At 35.7% G+C, this 22,515-nt stretch overlaps 1 protein-coding gene and 1 long non-coding RNA gene across 5 annotated transcripts in view; both read right to left on the bottom strand.

Moving 5' to 3' along the window:
- Nucleotides 1–1,676: 1,676 nt before the first annotated feature.
- Nucleotides 1,677–22,515, bottom strand: part of gbgt1l3 (globoside alpha-1,3-N-acetylgalactosaminyltransferase 1, like 3) — a 53,179-nt gene continuing 32,340 nt past the window's right edge. Inside the window, exons 1-8 of one of the 4 annotated variants that reach the window (XM_073950193.1) lie at nt 10,594–10,813; nt 10,367–10,451; nt 9,048–9,083; nt 8,449–8,475; nt 8,193–8,240; nt 7,550–7,579; nt 7,271–7,408; nt 1,677–5,592 (exon numbers count right to left, since the gene is read on the bottom strand). In XM_073950193.1, the coding sequence (XP_073806294.1) occupies nt 4,902–5,592; nt 7,271–7,408; nt 7,550–7,579; nt 8,193–8,240; nt 8,449–8,475; nt 9,048–9,083; nt 10,367–10,425 (1,029 nt within the window). In that variant the 5' untranslated portion in view covers nt 10,426–10,451; nt 10,594–10,813 and the 3' untranslated portion in view covers nt 1,677–4,901. 4 annotated transcript variants of the gene reach the window in all.
- Nucleotides 11,819–14,616, bottom strand: LOC141385807 (uncharacterized). Its single transcript, XR_012406844.1, has 6 exons — nt 14,559–14,616; nt 14,153–14,258; nt 13,073–13,199; nt 12,811–12,896; nt 12,459–12,501; nt 11,819–12,361 (listed from the first exon to the last, which is right to left on the bottom strand). It is a non-coding gene; the product is annotated as an uncharacterized lncRNA (long non-coding RNA).

Genomic DNA, 22,515 nt, shown 5'->3' on the forward strand with positions numbered 1-22,515 from the left:
GTGTGAGGGATATTTTCTTGGCACACTTTGGGCTCATTAGTACCAATTGAGCATTGTGTCAATGCCACAGCCTACCCAAGTATTGTTGCTGACCATGTCCATCCTTTTATGGCCACAGTGTACCCATCTTCTGATGGCTACTTCCAGCAGGATAACGAGTCATGTCATAAAGTGTGAATGATCTCAGACTGGTTTCTTGAACATGACAATGAGTTCACTGTACTCAAATGGCCTCTACGGTCACCAGATCTCAATCCATTAAAGTACCTTTGGGATGTGGTAGAACAGGAGATTCACATCATAGATGTGCAGCTGACAAATCTGCAGCCAACAAACTAAATCGGCAGCCCCTCAAAAAAAAAAAAAAAAAAGAAACTGCCACTTAAGCATAACTAAAACTAATACACAAATCTCTCAGGGCTGGTCCTCTCTAATTGTTCACTGTCATCACTGTTGCAACTTCTTCCTGCCACAGAGGTCTTGTGACCCCGGCAGAGAGTGGCAACATTCACAGTTGCCTACCAAAAAGGCTGCTGCCCCTCCATCCTACAACAGATGACTTAAGTGCCAGCATTACTCCAAGCAGCTTCCAGTCATGAGATGGCAATGACAGCATGTCTTCCTTTACGGTGGTGAGGGTTCATTGAACATGGGCACCTTATTGATTAATTTATTTTCTGAGTTTCAAAATGTGATACAGATTAGAATACATATGAGTTGGTTCATAATTTGCAAACAATACAAGTATTGCAAATGTATACTTTAGCTCATTAATTTACAGGGAGAAACTCGATACTTCCACCATCAGTTGCACTCTTTCGTTCCTAATGGTGTCGTCAATGGGCGTTCGAGGAGCAGATTGAATTTGGTTTGCAAAACCTTGTTCAACCACTAGATATCAATGTTACAAACAGCACATTTAAAGTGTGATGGCATTAGTCAATAAGTGTACTTTCTATGAGCGTTTACAGTCTTAAAGATTTACAGCACTTTTATGGAAGTGGGGTAGGCGTTTTAAAATCAACTTTAATAAGTAATATGCAGAACTGGCGGCAACGCAAAATGCAAACTGACAATGTATTTCTTTTTTGAATTTGCATTCTCCATTACTGTGCAAAGTTTGGTCATATTTAAATGAATCACATTTGTCTAATCGTTTAATCATTGTTTTGCCTGCATGTTAGCTAAACAGTGTAAATAATGTCACAAAATGTTCAGCATTTAGGAAAATATTAAATTACATAAAAATATTTTTATTTTACAGATTTACTTAAAGTTGTGCTATATGCTGTTCTCCTGATCTATTGTCTGCTGGATATTTTAGACTATTAAAATTAGTTTTATATGACATAATATATATATATATATATATATATATATATATATATATATATATATATATATATATATATATATATATATGTATGACATTTTTCTTTGAAAGTCAATACAAAATTGTGAAAAAACATTTTGACCGTTTATTCATGCTCTGGGAAAAAAATTGCTGGGAACCTTTTAGGGTTATAGTTTGGGAAATGCACCCCTGGTCTGTTCAGCAAACACCATGAAAACTACAAAAACATAACATTCAAAACATGCATCTCTCAGGTCCAATTTTAAATCTCAAAAGAACTGCTTATTTGCTGATATTCAAATGAACATGTGGTACACTAAAATCCAATAACAAGTTAAATCTTTAATTTATATGAAACAACAGTATACACACAATCAAGCCTTCATGAGGCCCTAACATGAATTTTATTTGTGGGCCCCTCGATGCAACCAATATGACAAATTATTTTCAATCCATGATTATTCTCACATAAAATATTTAAAGGGCCATGAAACCCCCTCGTGTCAGCAGGGTGTTTTCACATCTCTACTTTGGAAAAAGTCAGAAAAGTGGGCGTGTCCAGCTCTGTTTAGGGGGAGTGTCGGAGGAAGAAAAGCGGCTTGGTATGGGAGTGTCTATTTGGGCGCGCTCTAAGCGTGTATTTTTCATGCAATGTTTGATACCGCACGGCGAATGAGAGAAAAAAAAACTCAGCATTTTTCGGAAACTTAGATACATACGGCAGGTAGCGTCAGAAAGCTGCGTTTGTTATTCCGGTCACAAAATCCAACACGAGGTTATAGTTTGGTTGTAACTGTTAATGCTAACTATTGCACTCGGTGCAATAGTTTGTTTGATACGAATAAAATACGAACTGAATAAACAAAGAGCACTGGTCGCTCACTTACCAAATCTGTAGAGACAGGACAATCACCAGCAACTAGAGCCGCATCTTTATTTAGAGGAGACTACAATCTGGATCTCAGCGTTTGCAGATGAGAACAGCTCTCAGGTAAACAATAATCCTCCTTAGACACGTAAGTTATTGTTGTCGCGCGTCGCGTACACTGTTAATCCACGCGTGAGTCTGCGCTCTCACAGAGAGAAAATGTAAACGAAACTTAATGGCAGCAAACTATAAAAGCAACACTTCACGCTTGTTTTGCCAACACAACATGGCGTCTTTGCCGTCTACACTGTGACAGTAATGAATATTAATGAAGTTGCACAATAGAGCGCGCTGATTGGTTTGAACCAAGCCTTACTCATGCATTAATGCAGCACACTGTAAGACGTAATAAGACTCACTCTGGCACAGACAACCAGTCTGCATGCTGGAATACAACGCTATTATGTCATGACCGTGACGCAGCTTCAAAAATTTGTTTCAAACAGGAAGTACGAATTTGCTTGAAATAACGCAAAAACAACCAATTTACACTTTTTAGTGAAATATAGGTGTCCTAATAGTGTTTTTAGCAGTGTGGGACACATATACGACTGTCAACAGCTCAAAAAATGTGTTTTGGTGTTTCGTGACCCTTTAAATAGGCCATTATTAATTTTATTTGTTGTAGTCATGTTGCTTAAATTACATAAATGTTTTTTATCCGTCTACTTATTTTATTGTAATATTACCAAACCCACAAAAGTGGTCAAGTGATCATTTGCTCTTTAACATTCAAAGTCTTGCAGTAGTCTATGTCAAAGTATGGACATAGGTAAGCTAAATAAACCACCAAACAATGCATTTACTGTAAAATAAGTTAACCACTTTAATTATTTTGCATAATCTTGCAAAAAAGCAACATAATAACTAGACTCAACTGCAGTGCTCCTAAAGAAGTTTCATGAAACAGAATGCTATTTCAACATTAAAAAGCTATTTCAACAACAAGCAGCACTTATTTTAACATTAAACTAGTACACAGTACAAATCTGTACATCTAAAATATTGAGGAATAATGACATTAGAATTGCAAAACCTCCAAAGGTAGGCTATACCTCTTAAGTAATGTTAAATTGTTAAAGTGTCTGCTGCACACTGGTTGTGGTTTATTTCCCCCTTATGTAAAAAGCTATTTAAATGCTTGAAAATATTACAAAAAAAAAAACAACACAAAAAAATGTGGATCTTTCAGATGACAACAGTTTTACGAATCAAATGTAAACTTTTGATCAGGGTCATTCTTTTTAATTAAACTATTTTCCTATGTGGAATACATGAAATCTATGTGTATTTTAAATACCTTAAGATAAATTAATGCAGGTCTGCATTAGGGGTGAGGTAGTGACGCAGTAGGTAGTGCTGTCGCCTCACAGCAAGAAGGTTGCTGGGTTGCTGGTTCGAACCTCGGCTAAGTTGGCGTTTCTGTGTGGAGTTTGCATGTTCTCCCTGCCTTTGCGTGGGTTTCCTCCGGGTGCTCCGGTTTCCCCCACAGTCCAAAGACATGCAGTACAGGTGAATTGGGTAGGCTAAATTGTTTGTAGTGTATGATTGTGTGTGAATGTGTGTGTGGATGTTTCCTAGAAATGGGTTGCGGCTGGAAGGGGATCCGCTGCGTAAAAACTTGCTGGATAAGTTGGCGGTTCATTCTGCTGTGACGACCCTGGATTAATAAATGGACTAAGCTGACAAGAAAATAAATGAATGAGGTCTGCATTAATTGAAAAACAACAGGTTTTTTGTATGAGCCTGCTTATTTTGGTAAAATGATTAACATTTTGCAGATTCTGCTAGGTATACCGCAGTAGTGCCCAAACTCAGTGCTGGAGGGCTGGTGTCCAGAAAGGTTTAGCTCCAATCCTAATTAAATACACCCGAAGTAGCTAATCAAGCTCTTACAAGTCATACTAGAAGCTTCCAGGTAGGTCTGTTAAGGCAAGTTGGAGCTAACTCTGCAAGACTCTGGCCTCCAGGACCGAGTTTGGTCAACCTGGTATACAGTATGTAAAGCTACTCAATCACTTAACTTCGGCTTAGTCTGAGCTTTATAAAGAGGTGCCAATTTCTCTGTGATATGTTTTACCAGCAGATGTCCTTCATGCCGCAACTCAGATACAACTCAAAACACCCATACACTCTCCCATTCACACACAAAGGCCAATTTAGTCATCCAGTACTTCTAACTTATCTTGTACTGAAAGAGGGTTTATGTAAATTATTGATCTTAAATGTACACATTTGATCGTTTATTTTATTAAATATAAAAAAATCAAAAAGTTTTTCATTATTGATTGTGTTTGTGTTATCATCTTCATCCACTTGTACTTTGCTGTTCTCATATTAAGACACCATTTTAAATTTTCTTTTTTGCGTCACTGCACTTTATTCTCTTTATTGTTACTGTCTGTAACTTAATAATGACACAGGTTATGTGGCACAGTTAATATTACTTAATTTAATAAAATACACATTTGTACCTATGCTAAATAACATTTTTAACTAATTTCTTTATTATTATTTGAAACAGTTTAATAAAGATGATTTTCCAAAATTGTTTTGGTCAACTGGCTCTTCTTTGTTACCGCACACCTATTTTTTTTTCATCTCTCTCTATAACAGCTTCTATTTGTTTGGACGAACGTCAGCATAGTTTTTAGGAATATGAGAATAGCGAATAATTTTAATCTGGTCTGGTTTAGACTTTTTATCATCCCAAGAATATTCGGGTGAAAGCAGTTTACTGGGTTTGTTGTAAAGGAAGTACTTGTTCAAATGTGACTCCTCCTGCCATGCTGCCTCAATGGATTTAGCTGCATCAATGTCCAGTTGCTCTCTGCAGGTTTTAGCAAGCTGATATACGCACTTCACTGAACCACCAAGCACAGCTCCACCGTAATAATAATCACCCTCAGAATAAGGGATAAACGCTTGAGACTCAGGCCTTCTCTCATATGGGAATTGCTCACGAGGTGTATAATAATACCATGCATGTATCACACCTATAAGATCACCCAAAGTCTCTGCTCCCCAGCGGCCGTAGAACTTTGTATCCACATCAAGGCTGAAAAGATAGTCAGCGTCATTGACCAGTCCACTCTCAATCAGCATCTCCAGCCTTTTCATCCTGCCCAAACTCATATCTTGCCATCTGCTCGAACTATTTACGGTCATCACCGTCAGTTCATGTTCTTCACCCAGATTCACATCAGGAACCTGCTCTGGATGATCGGTGAAGACATAATAGTGCACACGAAACCCAACAAAAAAATGTTGCTCTGCAGACTCCAGGAAATCTTTTAGAAAAACGGTGTATCTGAAAAATAAAACAGAAAGGAAGGATCATAAAAATGTAAATACATTACCAATTTAATTCCTCCCAACCCAGATTCAGACAATTAAATAGATAGTGGTCCATTAAGGATCAGCACAGGCTTGTGCAGAGATGGGTCTTCATACTTTGAAGAATCTGTCTATTACTCTAATAATGTTGGTACTACCCTGGATTTCAGGCAATTTGTTGGTGTGAAGGAGTTTAATGCAGAAGTTGGAGGTTGTCAAATTTAGTATTATTTAATTTAGGGTTAAATGTCAAAGAGGAGTTGAATCGTTTAAAAAATAGTGCTGTGATGTTGCTTAGACCATGAAAATTATACCTTTTTCCCACAAAGAAAAACCCGGTGGACAAAAGGTGTATGATCAGAATGAATCACTTATCTAGAATGTGGTAAAATTGTCTGAGCTTACCAAAGCAGGGACTGGATAGAAATGGAGATTAACAAACCAAGCAGATATTTAGACAAATACAATGCTTCCTATTCCTGCATTATGGATATGACTGAGAGAAGCAGTAGTCAAATGTGTAGAAGAGCTGTAGTCAAATGTATAGTCAAATAAGATGCTCTCCTTCTCTGCAAGTCACTAATTGTAGATTCAGTCCTTTGTGAAACAACAATTTGAGAGTGTTTTTAACACAATTTGTTTGTTCAAAAACACTTTTGTAAGCAATGCAGGACTTTATTAAACACTGAACCGTCAAATGAGATCAGATTCTCTTATTCTGACTAACAGTGAGCACTGAAGCAAGAAATCTTTGCAATATCAGATGACTAATTGAATTTCTTAGAGAAGACTTGGCAAGGATTGGTATTTATGAGGCTAAATATGGCTGCTGATGATGGGTTTGTTGAAAAAGTGGTAGGTTTGGCATGGGCAGCTGGAAGAGTTTTAACCAACTCTTCTGTTAATGTTCTTAACCTGTTGAGTTAAAGTTTGTGGGTGTCCTGGACACAAGCTTTGGCAGAATCCTCGGTTGAGAACAGCATGATAGCTGCTGGACCAGGCTTTTGCTCACATTACATCTGAGTGTGATCTATGTGCAGCTTTATTTAAACAAACACCATCAAAAAGTCAGGGGTCATAATATTCCATAACATAATACTCGTACATTTTAGCTGTGTCTATGGGCTGACGAATTACGAATCTTCTGTTAAACATGACTTTCAAACACTCAGATGTTTCTAGGAATTTTCAGTCTCTTGAAAGTACAGGTATGTGCGTGTTTACATTTAAAAATGAGTACTCATGTAAAATTAATATAGCATTTCCTCACATTTTACCTCAGATTTTTAGTCAGAGTTGTATGGGTTTGCACATTTTGCAAGTGTTTTGTAGTGGTCAAAATCATTTTTTTTTAAAGATCTTTCATTTTTACTATTCCATGCTGGTGGAATGATTTGCCCAAAGAAGACTCTGTAGCCATTTTCGAGAGAATGGATAAAAGGTTTATCTAACAATAGCACTTCTCATTCTAATTTGGTTTACATATTTGCTACATAATGGCTGTTCCATAAGGAATAGTAAATTATCTATGTTGTCCCTTTTTGGTGAACAGTACCTTTAATATACAATAAATTGAATATAATTCATTCATTCGTTTTCTGCCGCTTTTCCAGGGCCCAGATAGATTAAAAAAAAAAAAAAAAAAAACTTACTTTCCAAGAGCAAAGATGGTGGTTGCTACAGTAATGTTCTGTTGTTTGTAGATTGCATCAATCAGTGTGGGATCAAAACTTCCTTCAGAAACAATTGGAGCTAACCATGGTGCCAGAGGACCAACTTTGCCATCTGGGCTGTTTTAAAAAAGGATAATCACATACATATGTATAGTACAATATATAATATAATATAATATAATATAATATAATATAATATAATATAATATAATATAATATAATATATAATAAAAATGTTGAAGTGTTTATTTTTCTTACCCCAATACACTGGGCTGATTATATTTAAGCCTGTAAAATAAATAAGACTTGTCAAAATTTCAGTAATATATGGTTATGATGTACAGTCACAGTTTGTTATTCCTCTTTACTTTTACCTTTAGTACTATTCATAAGTACATACAATATCATACAGTTAGATGAACTTGGATCTTAAAATGAATCTCTTTACTGACTTCATTAATATAACAATTTTACTAGTGATATTCAAACCCACTGCTTATCTGTCAACTGCTGCATTCAATCCAACATCCATTGAACTTTCAAAGTTTTTAAGCTCTTGCCCTTTTTAAAATGTCTTTGATTTACTTGTACGCTTAACTAGTAGCAATACACATTTATTTATTAAACATATAGACAACATGAACTCATTGTGCAGGCTATTTTAACAATTATTTTTTTGAAGCTGGTTGTGGTTTCTGTAAAAAGCTGATGTGTATTTATTTGAGGTACAGTAACTTTAACAGAAAATAACCTGATTTTCCATCACTTTATTATGGAAGTTGACATATAAATGTAATATCTTCAAAAGACATATTTTCTAGACTCTGAATAAGATCCAACAAACAAACAAACAGATCATAAAAATTAGAGCAGAGCTGTTGAAAACAATGTTTGAACTTACCCTTGAGGCGACTGCAAGAGAACATTTTCCGAGCTCTTTTTTGTTATACTAAGAAAATGAAGACAAACAGTAATATTTGGATGAATGTGTTCTGTAGTATTATAGCTTCGGTTGTATTTGTGTGGATGTCTAGCTTGTTAATGTGCTTATGTCAGTATTCCCTGTTTATTTATAATTAAGTCCTCAAAGCTTGTTGTTTTGTGTGAACATTTAAAGTATAAGTTTCAGTAAGTATGTGAGCAGTGACAATACTTACTTGAGGCAGAATCTTTGCTCTATATGTCTGCAACAGAAAGATGGTTGTTATAGTCAATGCTGTAACATTGGTCAGTGTTGTGTGCATCTTTGTCTATAATAAGAATATTAATCTACTACATATCAGAATGGGTTATTTTTTTATAATCTCACATGTTATTACATTAATTTGACTTACTGTGAAGCATTAATGAATATCACGAATGCCTGAAAACAATGTTATCATGAATCTCGACCTGAGAACTGAAGATTTTTCCTTTTGAGAGGTGTACTTTTTCAAGATCCACAAGGTGGCGCCATTTTTAGCTTTAGTCAAAAGCTTGTCGCTCTTTCAAAGTATTTACGCACATTTGTAAAGATTAAATAAGCTATATGTTTACCGTTTACAATAAATGTACTCAACAGCCACAGTTAATTCGACATGCTAATCTGGTTATTGATCTATTTAGGCAGACAGTGCATTTTTATCTCATGAATGGAGAACTGTTGCTGATTGAAGAGTAAATAAAATATAGATTCACTGTTAAATTAAAGTAATAAATGTACAGGCTGATCTCATTCATTTCTAGAAAGAATTATACATAATTTGGAAAAACTCACCTTATTGAGGGGGAGGTGACGCCCAAATAAAAGAGTCTATGGGGAAAGGGATAGCAAATTATGAATGTTAAAGCCAAGCTGATAGTCAAATTATTATGATTAGGAATTACAGATATTTAAGGAAAATCATGAGTGTTAAACCCAAGCTGATATAGTCAAATCATTGGGATCAGGAGTTACGGATGAGGTAATTAAGGCATCCAAATAATGTTACAAACGCTCATTGTTTAGAAAAGCACATAAAGGTTTAATTTATTATTTATTTAAATTAATTTACAGCAGTTGTTGGGAGTGTGGACAGAGACGGTTCTCAACCGGGTAATTGCAAGGGGTGCAGAGATTTGTTAAATTATCAAAACATATTAATTTCTAGGACAAAGGTATTTAAATAAAATATTATATATTAGGATTTACCAAATGTGTCTCAGAAAACCACATCGTGTCTAAAATCGCACAGTGTGAAGAGTTGAACACAGATGTCAGAAACAGATTTAGTTCCTGACTGGAGAGATTAAAATGACCCAGGTTAACTAGCCCCCTTATCGCTGCATCTATAGCCTACGTTTTCCCGATAAACCCACTGGTGACGTGCGCACACGTCAGACAGCTAAAATTTGCACCTTAATTCGCTACGCCCGGGAAGTCGGAGGATTTGGGCTAAATCTACAATGTCAAAAACATGTATACCTTTATTAAAACAAGAAAAACACCAACAGAAATTATGATAACCCTATATTGTTTTTGCCTATGCCTTTGTTATAATTTTTTTTTTTTTATCATGCCCGCTCTAAAGGCTAAAGCTTATTGTGACAAAAATATTTAGCCGATTAAACTCGAAATGACAGGCAAAGTCATGTAGAATCAATTAACAATTAAAAACAATGATATCAATGAAGAAAAGTTTTGTCTCGAAAACATATATAATATTACTGCTTAAACCATTCTCAAACCTTACTTCTTCTTTAATTCATGCATGAACTTGATTATGAAGGTGACCATGAACAAAACATGCTCCTCTAAAAAATAGTTTTTAAAAACGTACATCTGGGATGTTTTTGAAAACAAAAACAATTGTGTGCCTTAGCCTATATACCACTTTTTTAGTGTGGAGCATGTGAACAAAAGCGACAGGTGTTAGTCTGGTTGTTTTTTATGCTGCGTAGTCTGAGTATGGTCTATTCTATAATAGCCCATAAACTATTACCAATCAACTTTTTGTTCAATCACCAGGCTTGTTTTTTAATTTGCTGTAGTTTATCAAATTAACCTCCAAAAAACCAAGACTACAGAACACCAATTACAAAAGTATAAATACATACCCAATGACTACGGTGCCAGCAAACATGAGAAGAAATGCATTAACACTTTGAAGCTTCATTATATTCCACCTGTTATCCTTGCTTACTTAGAAGATTCAAGTAGAAAAATACAACAACAAAATATCTTCAGTCAGTAGCTGTACAACTAAACTGATATAATTCTGTCAGAATTTAGCCACTGTTCTATATAATAGGACAGGTGTTCAGAGAATGAAATCCCACTTTACCTGCTGTACAAGAGGTGTTCTGCAGGGGTGGAGCTTTCTAACCGTTGCACTTACTGACCTGAACTGGACCACCCATTTGACCACTCGGCTCACAATCATTTCTATTTTGATAATTTTCTTCATTAGAATTTCGCTTTTATTTAGGTTGAACCGGTTTACAGCGTAAGTGGGTCTTTTTCAGGCGGGCACTTCATCTTCACAGCGCAGGCGCTTTAATTCAAGCGAGCGCAAAAAAATGCAGGAGCCCAAGAGCATCCGTGCATGAACGGTAAACTGTGGATAGTATTCTAGATATTGAAGTGGGACAGTTAGCCTACAAAATAGTGAAATATGGAGACCTTGATAAATCGAATAAACGGTGTCTATTTCTAGAGCAGAGCGTTTGTTATATTACGTTTAACAATCATGAGATAATCATATTTGTTGTGTAAGTGACAGGTTGAAATAAACATTTTACCCTATAAAAAACTCAACTTTTGCCAATATCTTTAAATGTCCTAGAAGAGAACGCTAATGAGCAAGGTTCCTATATGCTCGGAATTCAATTCAATTCAATTCCGCGTATCAAATTTTTTTCCTCATTTAACTTCTCTTCCTCATATTTTATCTTTGTTTGCTGGCGCTATGTGCTATACAAATAAACTTGAATTCAATTTAAATATATCATTCAATCGTTTTAGTAATGCTAGTGTAATAATATCCCTTAAAGAAAAAATACGCAAGCGTCAAATGTTGCAAATGCAATCACCTATGAAACACACTTGAAGCAATGACAAAGAATTTTAATCCTGCACTGGCATGGAGATGTCTATTCTATTTTTTGCTCATCTCCCAAATGTCTAGACATACATTTTCAGACTAATCTAAACTAGCTCTCTGTGCAGGGTTACTTGCGTAATAGGTTTATTTTTTAAATATTTCAACTTTATTTCAGTTTCTTTTGTTTAAATAGCCATAGCATACACAGCAAAATATGGGGACCCAAAACAACTCTATGGGTGTTAATTTCAACACTTTGAAAGTGTCTCATGGGGTCCACTCAAAACAGAGTTAAATCAACACTTTCAAAAGGGTTGGCACATTGACACCGAAGTAAGGGTTAATTTTAACTCTGGGCAGAGTTAAAAAAATGTAACTATATTTAACACCGCCTGGTGTAATATATTGTTATTTTATTCAACTCTCTTGAGTGTAAATATGGTAAAAAGGTCAAATAGACTGTAAATTACAAAAGAAAAAACATTTTATTTGAAAACATTCACCACTTCAACAATTCATTCAGTTTTTAAAATGCAACAATGTCAAATTTGCTTTAAATGTTTTATTAGTACAGACAGTATCAACAAAATATGTATGACCAGTGCTCAAAAAGGCTGTTTCAGTCCTTTGGTCCAAACTTGGTGTTTCATCAGAGCAATTTGAAAGTTCAATATATCGTCACTCATAGTTTACTTCTGAACTCATAGTTTTCTTGTGAAATTACATTTTAAACAACTTGGCGTGCAAATCTTTCACTTCGGGTGTTTCCTTGGTCCTCCATATTAAACACAGCAGTTTAAATGAAGGTACAAATGCTGTAAACTTGTGTGAAAACAAACTGGAGCTAGGAAATCTCATCAAGCATGTCCTGTGAATGAAGTGCTTCCCAGCCACAGGATGACCTTTTTATCCATGACGATGTAGCAGCTGCTGATCGCTCGTCTGGTGGTTCCTGATGCACGGATATAGGGTGATGCTCATCTAAGAACTCTTCAAGACTCCAGCATGACTAAGAAAAATGTTTGAAAACAAATTGCAATCAAATTCTATGACATATTTAAAAGAACATTTAAAGTAAATAAAACATTCAAGAAATCTAAACTCACCTTTTGAAAATCTTCATGATGATCCACAACTTGACTCTCCCAGCTGGTTGAGGTGACAGGATATGAAAAAGTAGAAAAAAACACATACATCACTGTTGGATCTCCAAAAACAAGTAGGTTAACCACTATGACTAGAACTGGAAAAACAGGCAGCTGTCTGTCCAGAATCCTGAATTTAACACAACACTTGGAGCAAAATTTAGAGGAGCTTAAAATCTTTTATATCATTTAGTGATGCTGACTTCCCCAAAATATTGGCCACAGTGTAAAAAATATTCATAAACTTCATAAACAACAGTTTTCTGCAAGCGTGTGCGTGCGTGCGTGTGTGCGCGCGTGCGTGTTTCTTTACCAGATTTAACTTGCTAGGCCCTTTCAGATCCAGTATTGACGCCACCTTTACTGGAGTCTAGCAGATGTTTCAGGTCCAAATATAATCTAAAATATTAGGATAAGCAGAAGAGAAAAAGTGCAAAGTAAAGAGCAAAACATTATTTAAGTAACAGTTTACCCACAATACAAAACTTATCACCTTCATGTCATTTGTTATTCTCTAATGCTCTAATACCCTCTCAGCTTATTGTGAAACAAATACAGAACTTTATCAAACATACCTTCATTATTATCACCACATATGACCAAGAAGGTGTGCTTGGTCTTTTCACCAACTCTGGAAATACAACATCCGTCTCTAATCAGCCACCGTCACAGGGTCTTGTGTTATTGTATAGAGAACTGTGGCTGTTAAAAAAACAACAAAACATTAGTATCTAACACATATGCATAACCTTCAGATAAAAAGGAGAGATAAACATCACAAAGTATGCCTCACACTTTTTCAGATATCTTTTGATTCAGATGTTGATTATTGATAATAAATCTACAAATCAAATCTGTATCATCATTAGGCTGCTCAAATATGAATCAGTTGATTAATTTTACAGACAGGTGGCTGTTTACAATGCACTAAATTGTCTTTAATAAAACGGAAATGTTGTGTACAGTACATGCTAAGTTTAGCCTATAGTTTTAAGCACAATATCATGCGGGAGAAAAAGCTTGACTAAGATGTTCCTGACTACATAAATAGCCAAACTTACTAACGTCAGACATCCCGAGTTGGGAAAAGTCATTTTCGGGGGATACAGAGTTGATTTGCGGGAGGTAGCGGGAGAGATGGGTACCTAAAGAGCAATGGGATGAGTTGCGCGCGACGTACCTAAAGAGCGGTGGGGGTGACTTGCGCGCGACGTACCTGAAGAGCTGGGAGGGATGCGGTGGAGAGGGGTGTGCAAAGTGTTTAATGACCGGGCGGGAGACGCGCGATTTCCGGGAGATTATCATTCATTTGCGGGCATCTACTTGGGCATCTGGGAGTCTCTGTGCATTTGAGGGATAACGTTAACGTTAGTCCCGCAACTTCCGGGAGACTTCTGTAACCTTAAATGTCTGAGAAAGTCATTTAAAGACATTAATGTTAACATTCCGACTTTAATGGTTGTCAACACTTAATATAATTCAAGCGTACGTTATCACGCGAGTCTATGAACTAACGGTATATGGACGGCCACGAATGAACCAGTTTAAAAGGGCCGCGGTGTTTAAAATAACCAAATTAACGTACAGGAATAACAAACAATCATATGTTTCAGCCAGGAAGCCTTTTACAAGTAAGCATGTGTTCATTTACTCACCAGATATGTTTAGAAACTTTCCAGAGCTCATGGAAACCGTCCTGTGTTGCCGTTAGCATCCGGGCAGAGTAGGCTAGGCTGCTCCAGGGATTCCCTCGCTAGTTTGCTTCGAATTAAAGGAGAAGTGTCGATTTTATTTTACAGATGGGTAACAACGCACAAAATGGCATTAAGCGTGACAGAAATGTGTTGAACATGTAAATTTGATGTTTTTATGCACTATGTATGCGTGAGCATATATAAAAACATTCTTGAAAAGAAGTGAATAGTAATGCAGTTAAGCTAGATACACAAACGACCATGAATGAACCGCAGAAGATTAAAATTGTTACTCCATTCTAAAGTTATTAACTTAACAATATGTTTACAACTGTATTTCCTTAAAGAAAGTCAGTAAAATACCAACATTTAGGTAGTTTGACTCATCAGTTGCTGTTCTAAACCTCAGATGGAAAATGGCGTCTGGAAAATTCTTCAGTGACTGGGGCTGCATGAATTCCCGGATGTTGGAAATAACACCACCAAGTGTTGAAAAGATAACTCCTTGATTTCGCACTGAATAAAATCAATTCTAACTCTTTATTATATTCATTTATCAAAATCTAACTCTTTAACATCAACACTTAACTCTGAAATGCTTCAACACCGAGAATTTAACTCAGATGAATTTGCTGTGTAGAACAAAACAACAGCCAGGTATCAATACAGCCATATAACTACACATGATGAAATGACAAATGAAAGACTAGACCAGAGGAGCCCAAACATTTTCTTGTGAAGGGCCAAAACCAAGCTTGATTGAGGATGGGGAGAAGGTAAATATAGTTGCCATGGGTAATTTTCTAATGCATTTAACAATATTTAAAAATAGAAAGCATTACTTTATATTAAATAATAGAGCATATTTTCTTTTCTTTTTTTTAAATGAACTTATTACAGGGAAAACAAAAACAATGTCATTTATGACAGAATGGATTCACACTATAGATTTTTGCCTTGATTTGCTCATCGATGTCTTATGAATAGTCCTCTATTTGTCCAGTGACATTTACATTTATAAAAATCTGATTCATTTACAACATTTAATTGATTGTGTAAGAATGGGTTTTAACCACAGCGATTCGAACAGTTGGGAACATATGGAACAGTTAACTGTTGATGTTAAATCAAAAGTAATTCACAAATACTTGAAAATGAGATAATTTAATGACAATAATTATCTATGGTTACAGCTGAATTAATTACAAAATAACTGTATAAAATTATAAAATATGAAATTATAAAACATATGGTATAAATTTTACCCAGCTTAAATGTAAAATTAAAGTTACCAGAGGTATAAGGAGAGACACAAGGGGAGGGAGAGAGACAAAGAGAGCAGGCCCAGAAGTTAGCCTGATTGCAGTAGAGTCAGAGAAGATAGACTCCAGAGGAGGAGAGGAGCAGAGCAGGAGAACACAGAGACAGAAAAGATGCAGAGCAGAGTTTTACACCTTCTTTGTATCTTTCTTGAGCATGTGACAAAAGCCCAAATGCTGAGACATTCAATCAGACCAATCAACATAAACCACACACCAGGCTCAGATCTATCTCCCTTTGGAGTCAGTATGGACCTTCTTGGGTCAAAAAGACGTCATGCATATGATAATTCAGCCTCTTACAATTGAAATGCTTTTTTGTAGGAAACAAACAAACAAAAGGGCTAATGTCTAATAAGAAATGACGATCCCTTTTAAAGGCATTCTCTCCAATCCTGCCCATCCTTTGGTATGGGATGGTGGTCCAAATCAAAGGTTACAATGGGCCAACTTTGACCAACTTTGGGCAACTCTGGACCAGACAACAATGATAAAAGCACTAGATGACGAAATGATACTCTCAAATATCCACAGTCACTCTCTGGACAAAAACAAAGGGTGGGAAACAAGCAGAATGATTTTTTTGTGTAGCCTTTAAATATATTGTAAAGATATTCTTGCAGAAATTATTAATTGCAGGAAAGGATTTGTGTTTTCAAAATGACACAGAAGGATAATAGTAGTAGCAGCCATAGAATCTCAGAATTTAACAGTGAAAACTGAATTTTTACAAAAGTTGCATGAAGTACTTTACCAACCTAAAAAACAAGTAGTTAGGCATGCGTTATAACAAACATGCAATTATCCACAGCACAGAGCAAGAAATAAAAGGCAAAGATATGTGGAGTGACTTGATTGTGTTGCCATCCTTGAAAATCATAGAGCAAGAACAAGTCCATTATAACCTAGAAAAAATTAGATCAAAGAAATGAAGGAATGCCTTATTGAAGATCCGGGATAACATTTGTATCAACCACAAACAAATGTGTGACAATTTAAAACATTGTAAAAAAAAAAAAAAAAAACATGTGCATGGAAAAACAATAATGGCTAAATAAACTATACACTTAGAAGCAGGCAACTAGCTAAAGCATATTAGTTCACCCTATATCTTCGAACTAAATTCAGATTGTATCCATGTGATCTATGCAATCCCAGGGCGTGAAACTCTGTGTGACATCCCTAATGAAAGTATAATTTAAACTATAGGATCCAATCCTGTATAGGATCCAGTTTGACATGAAATCAACTAAAATAAAACACATTTAATTGCTCAAAATCTCAGCAGAGGATCATTAAAAACAGCACAACAAACAGTATCAACACTTTACTTATAACCAACTTTTTTTTTTTTAATGTCTACCAAAATTCACAAAAAAAAAAATTATTTTTGTCAGACATCACGACTCATGTGAACAGTGTTTGTTTTATAGGGCTTTTTGACTTAATTTGCACACACACACACACAAAGACGCAGCACACAAGATGATATTTTCCCAGTGCCTAGAACATGAAGACGTCACATTGCCTATAATGTTGACATGGTGTGACCAGAACAAAACAGAAGGCGGGATCCATAAGCAATAGGCATAAACACTATTGACTCAAATAATTATTTGATTATTTTACCCAAGGGTGCCCAAACTCAGTGCAGGATAGTGATGGCCAATCCTAAACGAATCGTTCTTTTCATCCAGATCTTCTAAGTCAGGGGTGTCAAACTCTGGTCCTGCCATGCACAGTTTAGTTCCAAACCTGCTCTTAACACACCTGTAGGTTTCAAACAAGCCTGAATGACTTAATTAGTGTGATAAGTTGTGTTTAAATAGAGTTACAACTGAAGTGTGTAGAGCTGCGGCCCCCCAGGAACTGAGTTTGACACCTGTATTCTAAGTGAACCAGTTGAGCAAGTTCACCAAATCAAACTAAATCGTTTGATACGGTTTGCATTTCCAGTAAGCATTTATCCACATGTTGTTTAATTTATAACATGTCCGATCCTCTGACTTGAAATAAAGCAGTTTCCTGAGTTACTAGAAAAATACTGAGATCAGATTTGTGAACCATTGAGTTGATGATACTATGCATATGTGATTCAGCAGGTGGTGAACCAAACACAGACAGTAATGTCTGAACCAAAAATGGACATTTGATTAATGCTGTAGCAATTAAGCTTCTTACAACTTAATTGTAAGAAACTTTTCAGATCATGGTGATTTTTTTTATATGTTAAGTCCCTACATGGGAGGATTGTAATCATTGCAGATTTTGTCATTATACATACCTTATATAAGAACTGGTGATTTTTTATTTATTTTTATTTTTTTAACCGATTCATTGAAACAAGTTTTTTGGAAGATTCAGTTTACAAAAAAGATCCGAACTTCCCATCACTAGCCCTGAAGGACCGATTTCCTGCAGAGGTCAACTTGCTTCAACAAACCTGCCTGGAAGCTTTTAGTACACCTTGTAAGAGCTTAGCTGGTTCAGGTGTGTCTAATTGGGGTTGGAGATAAACTCTGCAAGACACTGGCCCTCTAGGACCAAGTTTGGGCATCCATGATTTAACCTGATAGTAATATTTCTTCATTCTCTTACACATACAACAACCATGCAGGGAGCAACTAACATGACAAATGAAAGTAAAGTATTGTAGAGCAACCTCTGTTCTCATCAGTGGTGACGTGTAGAAAATGGTCATGTTCATTGAGGGCTTTTGTAGACTTTTGACAGACATATAGTCAAACAGGTTAGTAGTGATGTTTTGTTTGGTGTGTTTTTTAAAGATCCTCTGAGATTTTGAGAGACTGTGTTTCTCTTCAGTGATTCATCTTGTTAACAGTAGGCACTTATCATTTTATACTCTATAAACACTTACTTAATCAATTAATTGACTCATTAACCTCAAGACTGAGTTCAAAACTCTTTTTGTATGAGAAGAATTTATTTCCAGTAAATGTTGAGTTGCAGAGTTACACTGCATTTACAAACTGTTCATGAATGGATTTCCTGAACTTCTAGGAGACTCACAAAACCGTCAAGATTTTTAGACTTTTTTTTTTAGACTACAAATTATTAAATGTGGTGCAGTGGGAAGTGGTGTCGCCTGACAGCATGAAGGTTGCTGGTTATAGCCTCAGTTGGGTCAGTCGGTATTTTTGTGTGAAGTTTGTATGTTCTCCCTGTGTTAGCATGGGTTTCCACTGGGTGCTTCAGTTTCCTTCACATTTCCAAGACCTGCGCTGTAGGTGAATGGGGTAAGCTAAATAAGAGTGTATGAATGGTTGCCAATGATGGGTTGCATCTGTAAGGGCATCCGCTGCATAAAATATATTCTGGAAAATATGTGGTTCATTCCGCTGTGGTGACCCCGATTGATAAAGGTACTAAGCCAAAAAGAAAATAAATGAATGAAGGACTATTAAATGTATTTCAGTAGTTCAGTACGTTTGGATGTCATTATTGTTATTACACACGGTTTTTCCCAAAGTGATACCATTTTATATGTTTGGATTGTTTAGGTTTTTACCAAAATCTTGGTCAATTTCAGCAACAGCTCTTTTAGAAATATATTTACCAGGAAAAATCATGATATGTTCAATACTTTAGTTAAGTGCTGTATGTATATTATATAAACACCAGAACTATCAAGAATGTTTCTATCCACCCATTTTTGAAGAGAATGTTAAGTAATGATTTTTTTTCCTAAAGTCAAATGTGTCGTCACAAAAGCCATGCAAGAAGTTTCTACTTACTGCATGCAAGAAATACACTTTAAGAAACAATGCTGAACGATGTTGATTTCCATTATAAAAATAAAAAAAAACTAAAGTAAAACCTTTATTTGCCATGATAGACCAGTGATGGAACACTAATTAAGAAGCTGATCAGTGTCTTCAAGATCACTAGAAAGCTACAAACAGATGTGTTTGATTAGGGCTTTCATATTTTAGCTTACATACTATCTGTGGAGGCTATTAAAATGAAAATATTTGTTTAAACAGAGGTATACACAAAATTCAGAGCAATTGATTTGTGTGAACTTAAAGAGTTTGTAAAAAGTGCTGATTCATTATCTAAGCATGCTTCTATGAAGCATGAAGAGGCTGTTGAGAAACCAGTTCGCGTCTCCTCTCTGTTAGATTCACAAATACATTCAATGTAAAACAAAATAAATGTATATGTTTTACACAGCAGATGCCCTTCCAGCTACAACCCAATACTAGGAAACACCACACACTCTCATGTTCACACTCATACACTACATACACTAAGGCCAACTTTGTTTACTCAAAATATGCAAACTCCATAGAGAAATGCCAACTAGCCCAGCTGGGACTTGAACCAGTCAAGTTCAAAGTAACTCCCCCTAACCTGATTTCACCACGCAGGACATGTTCCTTGATCAACATCCCAATCAAAAATAAGGGATACGTTTATTGTTTGTGTTAAGTTTAGGCTTTCGGTTAGGTTTGTGCACTTCTACAACTATTATTCCCCTTTGATTTTAAGAATAATTTACATTTATTATTGGCTTTGCGCTAGGGATTAGGTATGGATTACATTTTCGAACAAAAATTATCTATTGGAATCACGTCATACTTGGCAAAGTCATGACGTGAAGGTAACCCCACTACTCAAAAAACCTTCACAAAACACTTCACAAACTGGTTTTACTTCTTCTATTCATTGCCACTCATGCAGCCCTTTAGACAATGGATTCTATAGCAAGCTGCCTTTAAGTAAAAACCTACAGTTTCTTATTGTTCTAGTTGTTCTATTTTGGTCACACAAAAACAATAAAATTCATGGTACACTCAAAGGTTTTTATTTAATCTCATATACATTAAATTGTTGTCATATACAGTATAAATGCACATATATGTTTATAAAGACTATATACAAATATGCTTGTTTTTTATAATTTGTAATTTTGGGCATTCAGTTAACACTCCCTTACTATCAGTTTTCAAAGCCCTGCAAGCTCATTCTAAAACATCAGTTCTAATTCTGCGGAATCTGTCTGGCAGTTTTTACTTTGTGAATCATCAGATGCTTTGGTTCACCCTCTCATTGATATACGTTAAAGAAACTGCTCTTCGCTAGTTTTAGTTTTACCCCATAGGCAGGTTTTTCAGGCTTTCCCTGAATGTGTAATGTATACAAAGCTTATCATCGAAACACAGGGATTCTTCAGAGTTCAATGACAACTGATTTTCTTTTTTTTTCGCAAACACCTAGTTATAAATAAATAAAAATGTATACCTCCTTTTCTGGCTTATTTTTTTCGAACAATAGCTGGAACTTTGTATTGCTAAATGTGCATGTATACATGTGTGTGTGTGTGTGTGTGTGTGTGTGTGTGTGTGTGTGTGTGTGTGTACTTGCTTATGTCCAAAATGAGGACTTTCGCCAGAGTACACACCAGTAAAATGAGGACCACCTTGACAAATGAGGACTTTTTCTTGGTCCTCATTTGTCTGACCATATAGCAGTATTCAGCATGCTTCAAAATGGTGTCCTGGCTTAAAATCTCACTTGTCCTCAAAATGCACTTTTACATGATTTGTGTATCTAAGTGTGTATCCCCCCACCCCAAAAGTGTGTATAACACAGCGCCCTCTAGGAGAACTGCAATGACGCAATGATACACACTTTTGGGATCTGGCCAATCAGAAAGATACAAGGAGGATGTCACGCCCCCTATTGATCTGACGAATCAGAGGCGAAGTGCGTAAAAATAAAGATGGCGGCAGCAAGTTACTATGGTTACTTCACAGAATAAAAGAGACAGTATAAATAAAATTGCACTTTAATTAGTATTTAAATGAAAATGACCAAACTGCGTCAAGAAAGCCTTATATTAGGTGTCCTTAAGCACGGTATTTTATTCTAGGTTTATATCGTACTGTTTCTGCGCAGATCGCGTTGTATCCCCGAGGGAACGGACAACACGGAAGTACAGTATGTAACTTAGTTTAGGCTGTACAGTAGCAGATCCGAGGAATACTGTGGCATAATAGCGCGAAACGGCCCGCGAGAGCGACACGCAACAGAATCAAACGTTTTCCTGGTTTGTGTGTTCTTTGAACTGTCTGTCTGTCCTACACTGTCAGCGACCGCACCGCGCACCTCCCCCGCCCGCAGCTACGCTCCCTCCGGCTACAAAGAGCTCAGCTGCCCGGGAACGAAAGGAGGAGAGGAGCTCCGAGTCCGACCGGGAGGAAATTAGGCAGAATATAATATATAATTTGATGTATATCCGTGTATAATAAATGGTATCATCACTTGGAAACTTTTTGTATACATGTTTAACTTTTTTTCCAGAGTTCTGTTTATCTAAATACATGTTAATAAGTATTTGTTTAAGTTAAGAAAGCTAAAATGCCCGGTTTAAATCATTTATAAAGAATAAAAAGTGTATTGTTTATATTTCCTTTGCACTGAGATTTATATATATTATAAATAGTATGAGTGTATAAATTTCTTATTGAGTAATTTAATTACATTTTAGATAAAGATAAATATAATCAGTGATGGGAGTATAGTCCAAAATAATCAGTTAACTTACTGTAACGAAATCACATAATGAATATATATTTTTTCTAAAACTTAAAAAATGTAAAGAAATAAAATAAAAAATACTTCAAGCCTTTTTATTTCATTCAAATGTAAACAATGAATTAAGACAGTTGCCAGTTCTGTGTTTAATATATAGTTAAATCACTTGGAAACTTTTTATATGTTTAACTTTTTCCAGAGTTCTGTTTGTTATCTAAATAACATGTTGATAATAAAGTATTTGTTTAAGTTAGGGAAGCTAAAAGGCCAGGTTTAAATTATATTTAAAGAATAAAAAGTGTTTGTTTTATATTTCCTATGCACTGAGATTTATAGAGATTCTGATAGTATTGAGTGAAGTGATTACATTTCTTCTTGAGTAATTTAATTACATTTTAGATATGGTAGAAAAGCAATTTACAGCCTTTTTAAAATGCTCAGACA

Source organism: Danio rerio, chromosome 5 (genome assembly GCF_049306965.1).
Source record: "Danio rerio strain Tuebingen ecotype United States chromosome 5, GRCz12tu, whole genome shotgun sequence".
Classification (NCBI taxonomy): Eukaryota; Metazoa; Chordata; class Actinopteri; order Cypriniformes; family Danionidae; genus Danio; species Danio rerio.